Below are 17,753 nucleotides of genomic sequence, written 5' to 3' on the forward strand. Positions count from 1 at the left end.
TTGATAGTAACGAGTTGTCAATGTCAAATTAGTCAAGTTTAGCTATGGGATGAATGGTTAACTGTGAGATTGTGACACGTCAAATGCCTGCGCTTATTTGTTACGATAAAAATGTTTATAGTGTAAATTAAAGTAATCATGGCCTCTAAGGACAAACCAGAAGTGTCCCCAGCAACGTCCACATCGTCGGTCAGGTCACAGCTGCTTGACAGATCGCCGTCAATTTCGTCAACAAAGGACGACAAATGGCCGGAACTTTTACTATCTAGGCCCGACAAGTCTTACTTCTATAGCACAAAATGTAAGTAACTTATTTATATCTGTAGTTATATGCACTACCTTATAAATTTACTCTTACAATATAAATTTTGTGCGCAACCTGAAGTTTACGTTTACAAATTGTAACCTTAAAAATTTGTTTACAATTGTTGAACTATTTGACACTATTGTAACACAAAAATACCCTACAAGGTATGGCATGACTTGTGAAACTGCGACTTCTTCTATCAAATTAAAAACATATTATTATGTACCTCATTAAATGAAACAGGTTTTTCTGTTCTGGTGACATGTTTTGAAACAAATTAATTTTCTATTCAAAACTCTAATAATATAATAAATGCTACTTTTCATACTAATTTTATCAAAATTTTTAATGCAACAATTCATGTATGTTTTTGGCAAGCCAGTTTGGTTGCGTCTATATGTGGTGTGAATATGTCTTATGTGCAGTGGCAAACTAAGGTAGTCAGAGGCCAGGAGCGGAAAGTTGTGTGGAGACCTTCAGTCTTGAAAGTTGATTTGATTTTACAAAATTACAAATGTCTCATAGACTTAATACTTTGCCAACAAATACATATTTCATTTATGATAATGAGTCCGGCAACCTTTTCGTTTAGCTAATACCAACCATGTTTGGGCATCCCCAGGACCTGGTGTGGAACGCCCCTTCTGCCCCCCTTCATTATTCACTCTGTAAATTAAACAATCTTAATGCTTATTACGATTTTAAAATATATATCGATATATTAAAATATATGAAGGTGGTAGAACCCTTGGTGGTTCGAGCTTAGTCCTCTGGGGTAGAGGTGCATCTATGGCCAACCTTAGGTAGGAATATCTAATCCTATCTGGGTTTGATTACAGATGTCCATGGGCGGTAGTAGCCACTTACCATGAGGTGTACGGAATGCTCATCTGCTACTCCCAAATTATAAAAAAAAAATTATGCTTGATATGGATATAAAAAGTATTATATTCTAACCAAGTCTAATACTCTAAATATAACATCTAATCGTATTTTTTGAGGCCTCTTTCCATTGTCAATAACTGCACACTATTGACATATATTATAAATTAAAATGTATTAATTCATTCATTGGAATTCCTCTTGTAATGGTTATGTGGAAACAGACATGTATATTTGCATATTATGGTCTTTCAAAAGCAGATTTTTCATTAAGAGTTACAGAAATTTTAGGTAAGAGTTATTTTGTATTTAAGAGCAATTTTAATGTAAGAATTATTATGTTCTTTAAATATTGAAATGACAGATTTGATGCTCTAAAGCCCATTTTTAATAATCAATGTATCCAGTGTTTTGGTTCCAAAGATCGACATTAAACAATTTCTTCATACTACACATTGTCAAATTTTGAACTTTTAGACATAAAAATTGAATAGATATATTTATTTTATTTGAAAAATCAATTGTACTACTACTATTAATTGGATAGATTGATTATTAAAGTCGGACATAAGTCAATATTCCTAATTAATAATAGTTTTGGCTATACATAACAATGCACTGAAAGTATGTAAAAGATGAATGTATTCAAATTTACTGTTAACTTTAAAATCTACGACATTTCAATTACTTTGTGAGTCATATAAGTTTTATATATCATTCATGTTATGCTCTCCTCTTATAAAATTCTGTAAACAAATCATTGTTTGAGGAAAAATATGCAAAATTATGGTACACATATTCATTTCATATCACAACACAATATACAAATGAAGGTCAAGTGATAGCAATGTGATGAAATTTGATAACATTATTTAACAAATGTACATATAAATTGTACATTTACATATATAAATTCAAAACTGGTGCTGTTAATGCTGTTTGTTAATCTTTTCAAATTTACAAATTAGCAAACAATAAAAAAATCCTATTGAGGTATTCCCACTGTGATATGTTCATAGTGTATTCTTAATAAATGAGTTTAATAGACCATTCAAGACCAATAATGAAAAGAAAACTATTTTATCACATAATTATATCCATACATGAACAGTTTGGTAGAGACAAATTATAAATATCTTTTTGTTATTTTATTTTTGTTCAATACTGTATTCTGTATTTGAAAAGTGCCCTCTATGTATTGACTGATGCAACAAACTAGTATTCATGAATGTTGTTTCAAGGCTTTTAGGGCGGGTTTCAAATCTGTTAATACGCTGACTACCATTCTTAGTGTTTCCGCCACCTTCCGCTAGATGGCAGCACTCGGGACAAGTATTGATTTCCACCCCTAGTGTAGAGACGCGGACAATCAATATACGTAGTAAAGTTGCTGGGAAAGCCATTTTAGTGGCCTTTTCCGTTTAGAACACGTCTTACCGTTATAATAATCTGCTTGTGTTTCTGATCTAGTGATCTAGAGCCCTAGTATGAAGTAAAGTGTACTGTCGCCGGCTACGTATAATAAAAAAATTTCGTGTGACCTTTAATTCCGGAATCTGTTGATATGCATATAGGAAAGTGATCAAAATTCACACCAGAGTGTTTGTTATTTCGCTTCATAGTTTTTTTGCTGAATTATTATGCGTTCTCTTGCCGCTGTGAATGGGGTGGATCCCTTGCCTGATTTAGGCATTACGTCAAACATCCAAGGCGACGAAAGTGCCGATGCGGATATGGCCGGGGCGCAGGACACCATTTACCTGTGCAATTTTAGAGTCTCCGTTGATGGAGAGTGGCTGTGCTTGAAGGAATTGCACGATATGGAAATGCAAGATTCTTACATACGCCCTTCAGACAACGGGGCGATTACTTCGCCTGATGATCCGATGCACTCTCTGATGGGTAAAATTATTACGACTTTCGTTTTAGGGTTAACATTTTTAGTGGCCGATTACAGTGTACCTACCCATTAGTCATGCACTGCGCAAACGTCCCCTAGTGCAGCGGTGCGTAAATATAACGCACAGGCGTTAACAGTTTTTCAAATCTTATTTCGCATTTACTGCGCATTTTTAATTTAGCTATACAGGATGTATGTTGTAATTCTCAGTGTGTAGTAAGTATAGTATTTAAGTCTTCATAACGTAATATTTTCTTTTTAGCACGCGACCCCGTGGTCATAGAGCGCAGTAATCTTGTAAACATCTCTAAGCTTATTGTGAAGGAGCTAATTGAACAATCTCTGCGTTATGGGCGGATGCTCGACAGCGACCATTTGCCGCTTCATCACTTTTTTATTGTCCTCGAACATGTTATGCGTCATGGGCTTAAACCGAAGAAGGTAAGTGTTTTGTTGTGGTTTTTACCTTAAGGATACTACACACTTATATTATCTTGTATAACTATAGATATTTCCTATATTTAGATACTTTAATTCATAAGTGGGACCTATTTTATTAAGTAAACTTTAGCGGAAAATAGTACTATTAAAACTACTTTCTTTGCTGCTTAATCGTAGTTATGTTCGCATATGGATTAAACTCTAGTAAATCTAAATATCTACTGTCGAAAAAATTAGATATATTGAATTATGATATAAAATGATTTCATATTAAGTAACATTTTCAGGGTCTGCTTGGTCCCAAGAAGGAGCTATGGGATATCCTACAAATGGTGGAGAAATACTCCCCCGAAGCTGCGGATATAACTGCGAGCGTTAGAGATCTGCCTACCGTAAAGTGAGTAATGTTTTTTACTTAATGTCAACAGTTATTGCAGGTTAGTTCAAGACAAGCTAAGCCTTTTAAGTTTAAACAAAGAGACATTTATAAAAATCCGTACAAATCAAAAAAATACAGGTAAGTATTAGGTATTAGTCCGCATTTTCAATATGTATAATGGCGGGTTTTATGTTCATATGCTTATTAGCATAACATGAAAACAATCTGTCCATTTGTACTAATTCGAAATTACGGAACCATTTTGGGTATTGTACATAGATAGAACGTAAACATCTATGGTCCTGGAAACATCTGTAATTTCTAGGTAGGTAGGTAAATACTAAAAATATAGGAGGAAAAGTACATACAATAAAATGTAAATAGATATTTCTTCGGCATCGCATAACCTTATAAGTTAGACCATTAAAATAAATTACAATATTACTTTAGTTCCGAAAACTTGTTTTATGGATAAAGATTGAGTGAAGACTAGAAAAATTGGTCTTCGTCACGCTACTTTGTCGATATTGGGACCACACCTTTACTGATATTAATCTTTAAACTTATTCAGTCAACTTAGGCATTTGTATTTGGAAATTATATTTCTGAAAACAATTTAAAAATTATTATTTCGTCATGTTTAATGAAAATTTCGTCAATTATTTAATGAGAAATAACAATTTATTGCCGTGAAAGGACTTCAATAAAATGTTTTTACCCGACTCCAAAACGTAATGTTTTTGAGCATACGGATGGATGTATGTCTCATTCTTTAATATGCCCTGCATCCCGAATGGCTTACGGATTTTAACACATAAGACGTTTTTTTCGTTTAAATTGTGGAAACGACATTAGTTGTATTTTTTAGCAGTTGGGTCTTTTTGTTTGTATATCTAGTCTCCGAATACTTTTAGGACTGCAATGGGACGCGCGCGCGCTTGGCTTCGCTTGGCATTGATGCAAAAGCGGCTCGCTGATTACCTCCGAATCCTTTTGGAGCACCGCGAGGAAACTCTTGAGGAGTACTTCGAGCCTCATGCGCTGATGCTGAATGAAGAAGCAGTTATTATCACGGGCTTGCTCGTCGGTCTTAATGTCGTCGATTGTAATCTGTGCGTTAAAGTAAGTTTTTTAACAATTTAAGACGCAACAGTATTTTATAAAATAGAACGAAATTTATAGGGTTATAAGATACATAACTTTGATAGGATTTGGTCTTTGATAGGATTTGAGTTGATGTGATATACTATAAGTCTTAGTCATTTGATCCGGTTTTTATCAAAAGACAAATAACTGACACATTTGTTACCTATAACATTCCTATGAATATCTAAACTTATGTTATAAAAAAATCACGCACACACATATAGTTAAAAGCTTAACACCAATTTTGTTTATCTTTTACTTAAATAAGGCAACAAATAAGAAGGCAGTTATTATTGACACAACATAATAGTGCGCATAAAAATACTCTGACTTTCTTTCCCATATCAGGAGGAAGATCTGGATAGCCAGCAGGGCGTGATAGATTTCTCGCTGTACCTTCGTGGCAGCAACTCGTCCAACGACATAGCCGGCAATGGAAACAACGCCAACACCGAGCCGAAGCAACGCCACATCAACACTATGCTCGACCAGAAGAATTACATCGAGGAACTGAACAGACATCTTAAGTAAGTATATTTTTATATAATTATAGGTTAAATAGTAGCGAATTTGCAGTCTGGTAAATTTGGTGATCACTGCATAAAAAGACATACAGCCATGAATATGAGTTAAATATGAAATATGTCTAAAATGTATACGATGATAAAAACAACAACAATTCTAAATGTAATCAATCTGTGACAATGGAAATACCATTTGACGAATGTTTTACAGAATAATTATGAATACATTAATACATGATACAACATATACATACATAATGTATATGTTGTATCAATTTAAATAAAAATATAGAGAAATTATAAACTAAATGAGGTAATGAAAATGCACTGTAGCGACTTCCCGTCACTCATCAAGAGATGGCGCTGCTGAATCACGCTATCGAAGTTTTCTAAACATCTTGCATATATACAAGATCCGAACTGAGACTGTTGGAGCACGACCGCTCCCCGGGCATGATCACCTAGCCCGGCGGGAGATCTCCCTTTGCCAAAGACCCTTAGTGCAATTAATCCTATGTAAAGCTAAGTTTGAAGGGAATATGAATCACACCCGTTCTTACTAAACAGGATGGATTAGTAAGAGTACAATTAAGCGTGCTTATTGCAAATTAATTTAAATACGGTATTTTTATTCCTGACCTCGAGAAGCACCAGAGATAGTACGTACGATACTACAAGTACCATTGTTCTACCATTCGCACGATATTACCAACAATAGACTTTCTAACGGCCTATTTCACCACCTAATAAACCGTGTAGCTTACAAATTATTAAACTGATGCCATATACAAAAGCTATCTTATAATTTGAGGATGGGTCTAATAGCAGTGGTGTGATAGGCAAAGATTTTCTTAAGGAGATTTATTTACATTTTTTAGTTTTGCAATGTTTATATGCCTCTTATTTGAGGTGGTACGCGTACATAATTTGACTGTAAATCGGCTATGGTGGTCACGCCCTTTGTAGCAGTATTAGAACAGAGAAAACTAATTTAATCCATTATAGTGTATGAATAGGGGACGTTTTCAGTACCTTATTTGGGAGAAACTTTTATCATTAAATATTAGAGACATAATAAAACCGTTAACTGAAGCCCTAGTAACTAACTCAAAAACGCTTTAATCAAATAGTTCCTATATGTTTTAAGCTTTTTCTATCGAAAAATATATATGGATAAATGTTAATAAACAATTACATCTTTATGTAGGTACATTTTAAACGATATAAAATATCACCCAAATTAATTCTGAAGCATGTAAAAGTAGCGTAGATAATAATAATAATATGCATGCGAAATACCGCCGACAGGAAATCTACAATCTAACGACTATTCTATTTTCGATACAGTTAGAAACAACTGGACGACATCCCAATAGCCAATTCGAATCTTTGATCAATAAGTGGTGCGAAGTTTAGCCACAACTTTGTCGGTTTTACAATCGTTCGTGTGTATTGAGACTAATTTTACTAAGTTGAACGATTGATGAATCAAACCGGTTATTTCTCGTAACCATACTTGCACGGATGCTTATTACGCCCACTGCATACCAATCATCTTTTGTTATTATATAAATTGACCTCAAGTACTGCATAATTCTATCATAACAATAACTGATACAGTACTTCATATAACATATATAATTTTATATACAGAGTAAATCTTTCAAGTGGGCCTGGGTGGACCGATATTTATGGATTAGCGAAAAATGCTGAGTTTTTGTTGTAGCCGCCTGGTTTGGATTAATAAATTAATTACATCACAGTGAGACAGTGCTACTCAACTCTTGAAGTTAATATTACATCACAGTGAGACAGTGCTACTCAACTTCTACGACATTCACGAATAGGTAGTGGTGTAAGTTCTCCACACCGTACTGCTTGTCGTTCTTCATATGGTTATATTAAAAAGGTATCACCCCACGGGTAGTTCTCCACACCGTACTTCTTGTCGTTCTTCATATGTTTAAAAATATTTAAAAAATCAGCTGATTCTGTTTTTAAAGTCATATATGAAGCCGACAAACATAGTCATCAAGGATACATCAGTGCTATGTACTTGGGCTACAGAGACCATCGGAATGTCAGTTTTCTACAACCTAAAAAGATTCAGTAATTTAGAATTTTATTAAGCTTTATATACGTCGGAAATTGTGAAATGGTTTGTTTTATTTTAGTGCCACTGTTGCCAATCTACAAGCGAAGGTGGAGGGCTTGACTACAACCAATGCTCTCATGAAGGAGGATCTGGCTATTGCCAAAAACACTATGATTCAGCTGGTCGAGGAGAATAATCAACTGAAACATGCCCTAGGTAAGCTTTCTGAGTGTTTATGTTATTACTTGTTTGTAAGTATTTATTCATATTTAATCAAGAACATGAATAATTTAAATCTTAGTTAACAAAAGAACACAAAACCTGGAAAAATAAAAAAAAAATCTTCAACGGTATTAGTTGTGATTTTAGAAACGTTTTTATTTGAATGTTTGTCTATTTACCTTAATAATACAGGCAGAGTTAAAGAGCAAGTTTTAAATTTGAGTTCTTTTTGTTAAAATAAAACGGCTCGTTTTTGGGAATTTAAAACATAAATTATTTTTTTATGGTTATCTTTTATTTTGTACCTCTAACTTATGACACCTTATAATGATAATTACTATAACATAGTCATATTTATTTTAAGTGACGTCATGATTAAAAAAGAAGTGTCAACTACATACGAATTTTCCGAGTTTGTACGAATCTTATCGCGCTTACTTAGGCTTACGGGCACACCTGACCACTAAGGAGAGTTTACTAAGAAATTCTCATCGCGAATAATAATAAAACAGTGCATTAGATAAGACACCTTGCAATACGTTGAGTCACGGATCTTTTGTATCGCTTAGTAGGCATTAGTATGCCGGTGCTGTCGCGCGTGTCGCCACTTCATCGTCAAATAATAATAAACTTCATACGAGAACCGTTATGCACTACCGAACCGATGGGTAATTCAGCAGCAAAGAATCAAATGAAAAAACCCTATTGGTCCAGGACTTGTGAGTTACTAAAATGCAGTGAATATTTTCGTACTGAAAGCGGTTGTCGGCTCTCAATCGATGTTTATTTATGTATCTGAACACGTGTGTTTGTTTTTTGTTCAGGTCAGGACATTACCAAAGACAGTAGGATGAAAGTGACGGAGCTGCAAGCCGAGGAAGAGGTAATTTAGTGACCTGTTACTGTGTACTAGCGTCTCGTATCACTTGAACTGATAGTGAAATGATAACACGTGAATTCGCTTTTTGTTTGGAAATAGTATATGTTTGATAAAAGTTTAAAATACGGAACAATTATTTTTTTCTAAAGTCACTCCCATCGTCAGTTACTTATACAAAATTTCGCATAATACAGTTTTAAAACTCGTAGTTTGCAATTTCTTTATTTGCAAGATACCTAATGACATCATTTATTTACATTACTCATGTCATTAATTTATTGTTAAATATGACTATTTCAATAGTATATGATTTCACCACATTGATATTCTTATTATCATATTTGGAGCAACATGTCCCTATATAGATATATCAATTTAATTGGAAAATTAAAAATAATATATTAAAAGAATAATACTTAATAGTACTGTTACTGTTTTCTAGGAAAAACGTAGTGTGAAAAGTACATCGTCAGACAAATACAAAAATGACAAAGATAGTGAGTTGGGGAAACAAGTGGAGGAAGAAAGGAAGAAAAATATAGAGCTTCAGAAGGAACTGGACTTGCAAGTTGGTATTACGCTTTAAATCTTTAATTTTACTGTTGAGTCTAAAACAAAGTCAATCATTGTAAAAATGGTTATTATAAAATTAAAAGAGTTACAGTACAAAATTATGAAATTCGAAATGTTCACTAAACAGATATGGATTGTAACGAATTTTATCTTAGAAATGCAATTATGAAATTTCAGATATCTCTGAAGGCTGAAATGGAGGTAGCTATGAAGCTGCTTGAAAAAGATATTCATGATAAGCAAGACACAATTATATCTCTACGGAGGCAATTGGATGATATAAAATTGATTAACCTGGAAATGTACAAAAAGCTGCAGGTAAGACATATTTCTATACATTTTTTGAAGCACATATCACTTATTTTGTCTTTCAGCAACTTTAGATTGACATGAAATATTGCACATAACTTTATTTATTGATCCTCAAATAAAATATATGATTATAATAACATAAATAGCCTATACTATATAAATCAGTGAAGATTATAAAAAAATCTATCTGAAAGATAAACTGTCGTTATTAACAAAACAGAATTTTGAGATTCCCAATTTGAAAGCGAACTATTGTATGAAGATATATAATCCGCTCCTCTTGTTTTGCATAAAATATAAACAAATATCCCCAGTCTTCATAAAAGACCCGAATAAACATCCCATCGTAAATGCTTGTAGGATTTTGTACCCTTTATTCAAACCTTGGTATCGCCCATTTCGTAACTCTGCTTTACGCCTTGAAATGATTTGCGTTTGACCTCTCGACATTGCATTTTTTATTTATTTATTTATTTACGTAATATACAATTGAGCGGACGAAATTAATTTTGCTTATTTAATTAAATATGCACATTTAAAATAATGTGAATCTTTATTATTAGACTATGAGACGTGAAAATGACGTCGTTGTCGCATAACGGACAATAAGTTAAAAACTCGATTTACGTAATGTAAAGCTAACAACCGTAGCGAGCTTCAATGACAGTGTCGCTATTCAAATCTAATTACTGGTATTGTACATTAATATAATGTCGGTTGCGTAATACTTTAGTAGTTTTTGTCGAGTGTTCGCGGTGAAGCGCTTGTGAGTGAAGGTCGCTATGTGGGTGCTCTAACGCCGGGCTCTCCTCACATTGTCTATGATTCATTTACGCTTGTGCGTTTTCCTTTAAACCTCTTTTCATTTTGTTTTTCCTCTCCACCGATGCTTACATAGTACCTTTTCGAAACTAAATTACAAAAATAATGTTAAGACTCCGGACACAAATCTGTAAAACATTCTTCTTTCATGTTTTTTTATCCTCTTGATTTTTATTTCATTAAATATATGAATCTTATCGCTTTTGTATATAAAATCAAATTTATAATCACTTTTTAATACTAATGCAATGCTGTATTCATCAATGCCGCGCTTGTTGTACGGAAGGAATGCGAGATGGAACTGACGCAGAAGGGCGAAATGGTGTCCAGGCTTCAGGGGAAGGCTGAACAAATTGGCAAAATACTGCACAATCTCGAGAAATATAACCACTTCCTAGGACCCGACCATGATCTAGTCAAAGCTCTCAGATCTCCTACTAACGATAATCTTGCTGAAAACTTAGAATCGTTCAGAGCTCATAGTAGCGTCCAAAAGGGTACAAAGTCAAAAGATGAAGGCCCGCCCAGTAAAAAACTAAACCTTCAGGAAATACCACCTTTTCGTAAACTAAACAGCGTGGACAAGGCGGCCCCGAGAGCCGCCGAGTGAATGGAATGAGATTGGAATGTGAACCATTCATTGTACATAGGTGTTTCAATCCACATCCTTAGGGTGGTATTTCCTGATAGAAAATTCAGATATATATCTAATAGCTAACATAATTAACTAGTCATGCTTATATATTTTGAGGATAATTTGTTGGTTAGATCTTGTTTCAAAAACCCTATTATCGAATACGTCACCTAAACCACCTTATTAGCCTCATAATATTATAAATGGAATGCTTACAATAACCAATTATTTAAATTATGTATATCTATGCCATATTACTAACAAGCTAAGGATCTCACAAACATTGTCTCCGCTCAATTGAGTTAAAGTATTATTATGGTTTATTTAGCTAAATTGTACTTACTGGCTTTGTTTTAGGAATGTGAAAGTTCCTTGAAACATAAAACAGAGCTAATAGCCAAATTGGAAGCAAAGACTGAGTCAATGGGCAGCACGATACATCAGCTCGATGAAAAGTAGGTTTAATATTTTTTTTATTATACGCATTAAGCGGCTCGGCCGCACCACCGTGAGGATCGAAAGAGTGCCTAGACATTGTGTAAACATTATTTAATTAATAAAAATGTATGTAACGCTTTACATATCAAATACTCGAATTCGCACATAGGTGTGGGCGATGCACTTGCGATGCTTGCTGGACAGATACGGAGGCGACTCTTTCCATTCAGTCGATATTGGCAAACCCTCACAATTAACTCGCTGAATGTTATTTAAAAACGATTTTTGATAATATATTTTGGTATAACTGTTAAATGATTTTAATAAAAAGATGAGACGGCAATGCGCTATTGTTGCTTTCGCTTTCTCGTTGCTGTGGTAAAGCAAATTAGTGATAATATTTATTGAATAATGTTAAGTTTGACTTAGGTTTACTTGATTTTTTTTTGTTAAATATGTTCACGAAAAACTGTCTGTCACAAATTATTATACGATCACAAATCACCAAAAATTTACATTGTTTACTGGAAGTAATATATAAGAAAACATTGTTATTTATCTAAATAGTTGACAATTTTATATAAATAAATTGATCTTAGAAAATTTCCCTATACGAGATCGTTGAAGATTAGTACATTAGTACATGTATGTATTATTGCAATAAATAATGGTATTTTGTAAAATTTTCCCGTAATTCTCGAGTATTAAATTGTGATTAAATCCATAGGATGGTTAAAATTATGGAATATATAATTTTATTTGATCTCATTGATGTAATTAATCAGTATTTAAAGCTAGCGCAAACATAATGCGTATTATTATAACCATGTCTTTTAGATATAGCACCGAATGTATGGAATCAAAAAATATATGTTGGTTTCTTTTATAGTTTTGTAATTTGGAAACCTTAGCCTATATGTAAGCATTCTTTGTAATAAAGCATTATTGAGCCGCAAAAAGTTATTTCATTTAACAGAAACCGGTGGATATCGCTTGTTTTACTTTATGTTGATTGTGTAGGTTTGCCATTGTCACTCCCTTGTGTTTGCATGACCTCGTGTGACCAGAAGCTATTATTTCACACGGCAACAGTGTAAATACCATATCAACTATCATTATTAGACATTAACCTGTAATTTTTGTAATACGAACTTCCTGTTATATATTTTTTGCTTATACCTGAGTAATATTATTATTTATAGATCATTAGTATGTTGCTCGTATCCTTTATAATACCTTCCTTTGCTTTTTATTTTACTTTATTTAAGACTTACTCGTATATTAACACATTTTGTTTTCGTATTATATGTGGCCGTGGTACATTGTACTTATCATAGTCATTGTAGATATTTATTATAGTCATCAACTTTGACTGTTGGTGGTATTTAAATATTAATACGTTTATGATAAAAAACATCCTTAATCAAACTTACTAAGATAAGTAGTAAACTGTTCGTAACGAGTGCCTTGAATAAACACAAAATGAAATAGATGCATACTAAACCAAATATCTTAAGTCCTCTTCTGGTTGGACATCGCTACGGATCTGGGCAGTTCAGACAGTCCTTTAAATTTATCGGGCACAGATATTTTTATTAAAGTTTCAATTTGAGGTGTCTTGGAAAATATTGAGTTCCAATAATTTTTGTGATATAAATAACCTATAAACTTCGCTTTTATATGATTAACGTTGAAGAAGTAACCAATTAGACTCCGAATATATAATATTTTTGGATTAGTGTGTAACATGCAGTATGCTGAGACAAAGGTGTGCACACTGATGAGCTGAAACCAATACCTCCCATTATGCGATCAATGCTTTATATATTTTTAACTTTACATACCACTTATTTTATGGTATCTATTTTGAATAAAAAGTCTATTAATTATAAATTAATAAATAATAATATAAATTATAAATTAGAAGTATATTTAGTTCCTTTGTCTTTGATTGGCATAGGTAGTTTATTATTCAAGATAAATTAATATACCTCACAGTGTCCTTACTAACTACTAACTAATGAAATATAACTTATTAACCATTCACTAACGTAATTAACATGTAGATGGCACTGGTTATACCGACAAGAAGCATAGTTCGTTTATTAAAGAAATATGGTGAAGTATAGTCATAAAATATATTTACATGTAATTAAACTATTAAGTCAGTAATTTTATTAAAATCCCGTTCCATGCTAGTATTACTCATCGACGTAGTTGGTTACCTTAGGCGTATGTGTGATCATAATCCTATTTAGATTTGACGTATATGAGATACATGTTTCTATATTAATATCATTTCTTTTGATTATATTTAAGAATTACACTCACTTCTTTAAAGGCCACAAATATATATTTCACTAGTTTATAAACATTGACCTGAAAAAACAATAAACAAAAGTAATTATTAATGCCTAAGTGAAATTAAAACAATTCCGCTTTTCTGAGACGAAAAATACGACTTCTAATTAACCTACTACACTTATAATAAATATAATTAATATATATAATGTCAAGAAAAAAAGATATTTACTTTGGGAAGTCGGTTGAACAGAAAGGTAAATGAAATTACAACAAATATTACTTATTACTCAAAGCTTGTGGAATAAAAAATGTGTGTTACAACAAAAACGATACACGGCAGGTTACAGGAAGATAAAACTGTAAAGAAAAGTTTAGAAGATACAGCGAGGTCGTTGGGGCAGAAGGCGGCCGCGGCTGAGACACGCGCCGTCGCCGCTGAGGGGGACCTTAGGATTGAACGGGAATGGAGGATATCGCTACAGGTAGGCAGGCTACATGGTGTAATATTAGTAAAATAATCGACTCATTCCACAGGTGTCATTGTACTACACATTGTACATTGTCGACATTGTATATTGTCTGTCACCTGTACACGTACTAACTAATTACAAAACAAAAAACCGTTAACTTTGTTAGTAGGTAGGTACATGTATGTATAGTCCGCGTAAAACTGCTAGTCCGCTCTGAATATTGAAAGAAATCGCGTCGCTTAGCAAATTGTATGACTACACCTGCTCGCAACAACTTCAGTATTTCAGTACTAGCAGTTTGGCGCGGACTATACAACCACGGACCTACTAACAAAGTTACCGGTTTTTTTTTTGTTTGGTAATATAGGAGTAACAAATGAGCATGTAGTCCATCCATTGTAAATGGCTACTGCCGCCCCACATAAGGGAACAGGAGCGGGGGGGGCTTAGATTTTTGTCACGTAGTACAATTCATCGAGAATCCGTTCTACTGGCGTATACAATAACGTCGTTGTACGATCGGCTGCTTTTGCTCGTCGCGGCGGCTCAGGACACAGTTCCCGTTTTTTTTTTTTTTTGCTCGTTTGCTCGTCGCGCCATTTCGTGACTCGTTTAAGGCATACCTAATCCCAAATTTACCTAGTACAACCCATCTCTAATACTACGTAACTATTTGAGGGGGGCGGTCTTAGCATATACTACGGGAGGGGGGAAGGGGTCGAAAAATATTAAAAAATTGGTCACGTAGTATGGATACGTTCCCTAAGATAAGATTGCTACGTGAGGTCGTTACCCCTGAGGACTAAGCTGTCTCAGAAAAAGTATGTCTCTTTTACCACACCCTTTATACCAAAACACAGGCTTAATTAAGGCTTAACACTGTTATTAGGCGAAAATAGCTGCCATACTTATTTCTTTGAAACAGCAATATATTGTGTATTTAAATATTGTGATACTGTGATAAGATTATCACAGTATCACAATATTCAAACAATCTCAAACAACAACAACAATCAACGAATTCAAGTATCTACTTGTACGAGGCATTTGAAATAGGACTCCAGTTCCATTTGGGATTGATTACTGATATCCATAATTTGAAGGTGGTAGAACCCTTTGTGGTTCGAGTCCGTCGGCACCACCGCCACATCTATTTCTACCTAATAACAGCAGTGTCAGGCGCTGCTGTGTTCCGGTTTGAAGGGTGTGGTAAGGGAGACTTAGGGGTAGCGGCGCATCTGTAGCCGACCTCAAGTGGGAATATCTAATTCTATCTGGGGTTGATTACAGATGTCCATGGGCGGCAGTAGCCACTTACCATCAGGTGGACTGTATGCTCGTCTGCTACTCCTATATTATAAAAAAAAATAAGAACCACTGGTCACTGGTCGCACTACTATCAAGTAAACGGCATAGGCACTATACCATAGGCACTATACGAGTAGTTGATAAGTAAAACATACTTACAGACTATTTTTAATGCGCTTGAGACTATAGATAATTATTAAGATTCTCAAGTAATATAGTGAAGTCGGTAATGCATTGAAAGTAAATATAAACAGGTAAACAAAATGTTGCCGTGACCCATTTTGTTAATTATAATTTATAGAATGTTTTGACAGCATTTTATGTTGAAATCCAATAAACCTACACTACATGGCAGATAATGCAAATACAACGCAAATAGAAACACTTAATCTTATTCATACAAGACTTGTACATTTTCATTGATTTTAATTAAATTATTGATATTTGTTTAAATTAATCGCCTAGGCTAGACTGTTACAAAATTGCAATTCATAGTACCTAGGTCCTAGGTATATTGTTTTCAAATTAACAGAAAGGTATTCAATAAATACATAAATAAATGGTATTAACAGGAATCTATGATGCGGGATCGAGATAAAATATCGATACTTACACAAGAGGTCGAGTCCTTGAAATCCATCGGACAGGTGAGTTTCATGATTATGGATATCCATATTATTAATATTAATAAATCTTCCTTTTTCAAATATTATAATAAATATTATACCGCTGCAAACTTAATTTGTCCTTTACTAACCAGTTGTTGAGATATTTTTTTGTTCAGATACTATCTTGACTAGACTAGCCTTGGACCCACAATAGGAGTTCCACTAGGTCCCCAAAGTTTATAATATCATCTAACTTAAATGTAACCATATAGGTGGCTATCTACCATATATACAAAGTTTTAATGAACTTAAATAAACACTCCTTATGTATTAAACCAGAGACCTGTATTGTGTCTAACAGGTCTGCGTATTACCTAAAAGAAAGTTCATTGATGTATCATAAATAACCTTTCTCAGAAATACATAGCACTACAAGAAGAGCAACACCATCTAAAAACGCAGTACAGTGAAGCACAAAAGACTTTAGAGGAGGTTGGAGCAACTCTTAGCGAAAATAAATTACAATTAGCAGAATTGTTAGAGAAGGAAGCTCGGAGTACCACGAGCGAAGAGGCGTCGAACTGGACCAACGATAAGGATGCATCTGCGTGTTCAGCATGCTCTAAGGAATTCACTATAGCCAGGCGAAAGGTAAGACACGATTAACTTACTAATTAGGAATGCCGATTCTCTCCGGAAAGCAAAGATTGAATCGATTCAAATCAAAGTCCATAGAATATCGTTTTCTCAAAAAAAAATGACTTGGTTTTATTTGCTGCTCTGTCAATATGTCGATGAAAACTAAATTCAAAAGAAAAGTATTAAAAAGAAAAAAACATGTACTGTTTAGATTTTATAGACAAAAGTTCAACAATATGCTCGTTAATTTTAAACCCATAAATTAATATTATGACTTCGTTGTTTATCTTGATTAAATATTGTCCTTTACAAGACAGTTACGAATGCCAAATAGAAGTCACGAAACCTTTCGTGTTAAAGCTCCCTAGGCTCGAAATATAAACTTTTTTAAACTTTTACAATTTGTAATTAAAGTACGTATTTTTGACTGAGATTCTAATTATTATTTGTATGATATCTACATGACGCTTACGTTAAAGCAAATGATATTTATAAAAAAAGTTCTCAAGAGTATAAAAAGTGTACTACTAATTGGCGCTTGGTCAATGCGAGGGACTATGGCCTAATCCTTTTCATTCTGAGCGGAGATCCGTGTCTAGCAATGGGACAGTGATGTGTTAATGATGATGATAAAGCAATAATAATCGATTGTTAATACGCAAAACAATAAAAAATGGCAGCGCGTGTCTGGGTTCTAACCTGGTGCCCTTATATTCAGAAGGTTAATTACAAAATGATCGAAGATGAAACCTAAAAATATTACACATATAGTTCTTCTATTTCACGAAGTCCGTTCGGATTCCATGTATCGGGGTCTTCGTAAATTAAACGCTAGCTTATACTTCGACCCAGAAACAAAAACAAGTAAT

General features: G+C 33.8%; 1 protein-coding gene and 1 long non-coding RNA gene across 4 annotated transcripts in view; both read left to right on the forward strand.

The window, feature by feature from the left end:
* The window catches only part of LOC140742254 (uncharacterized), a 290,795-nt gene that overhangs the window by 269,955 nt on the left and 3,087 nt on the right, over positions 1–17,753 (forward strand). The gene's annotated exons all lie outside the window — the stretch shown is intronic.
* Positions 1–17,753, forward strand: part of LOC140742252 (RUN and FYVE domain-containing protein 2) — a 20,840-nt gene continuing 3,087 nt past the window's right edge. Inside the window, exons 1-13 of one of the 3 annotated variants that reach the window (XM_073073100.1) lie at positions 1–301; positions 3,352–3,530; positions 3,818–3,927; positions 4,824–5,031; positions 5,404–5,582; positions 7,754–7,890; positions 8,721–8,779; positions 9,219–9,344; positions 9,527–9,667; positions 11,475–11,572; positions 14,200–14,341; positions 16,210–16,284; positions 16,663–16,896. In XM_073073100.1, coding sequence (XP_072929201.1) covers positions 139–301; positions 3,352–3,530; positions 3,818–3,927; positions 4,824–5,031; positions 5,404–5,582; positions 7,754–7,890; positions 8,721–8,779; positions 9,219–9,344; positions 9,527–9,667; positions 11,475–11,572; positions 14,200–14,341; positions 16,210–16,284; positions 16,663–16,896 — 1,851 coding nt within the window. In that variant the 5' untranslated portion in view covers positions 1–138. The other 2 variants (XM_073073099.1, XM_073073101.1) reach the window with 2 other exon arrangements.

This window comes from Epargyreus clarus, unplaced genomic scaffold (genome assembly GCF_041222505.1).
Source record: "Epargyreus clarus isolate Ecla_fem2 unplaced genomic scaffold, WU_Ecla_fem_2.2 ptg000005l, whole genome shotgun sequence".
In the NCBI taxonomy this organism is placed as follows: domain Eukaryota; kingdom Metazoa; phylum Arthropoda; class Insecta; order Lepidoptera; family Hesperiidae; genus Epargyreus; species Epargyreus clarus.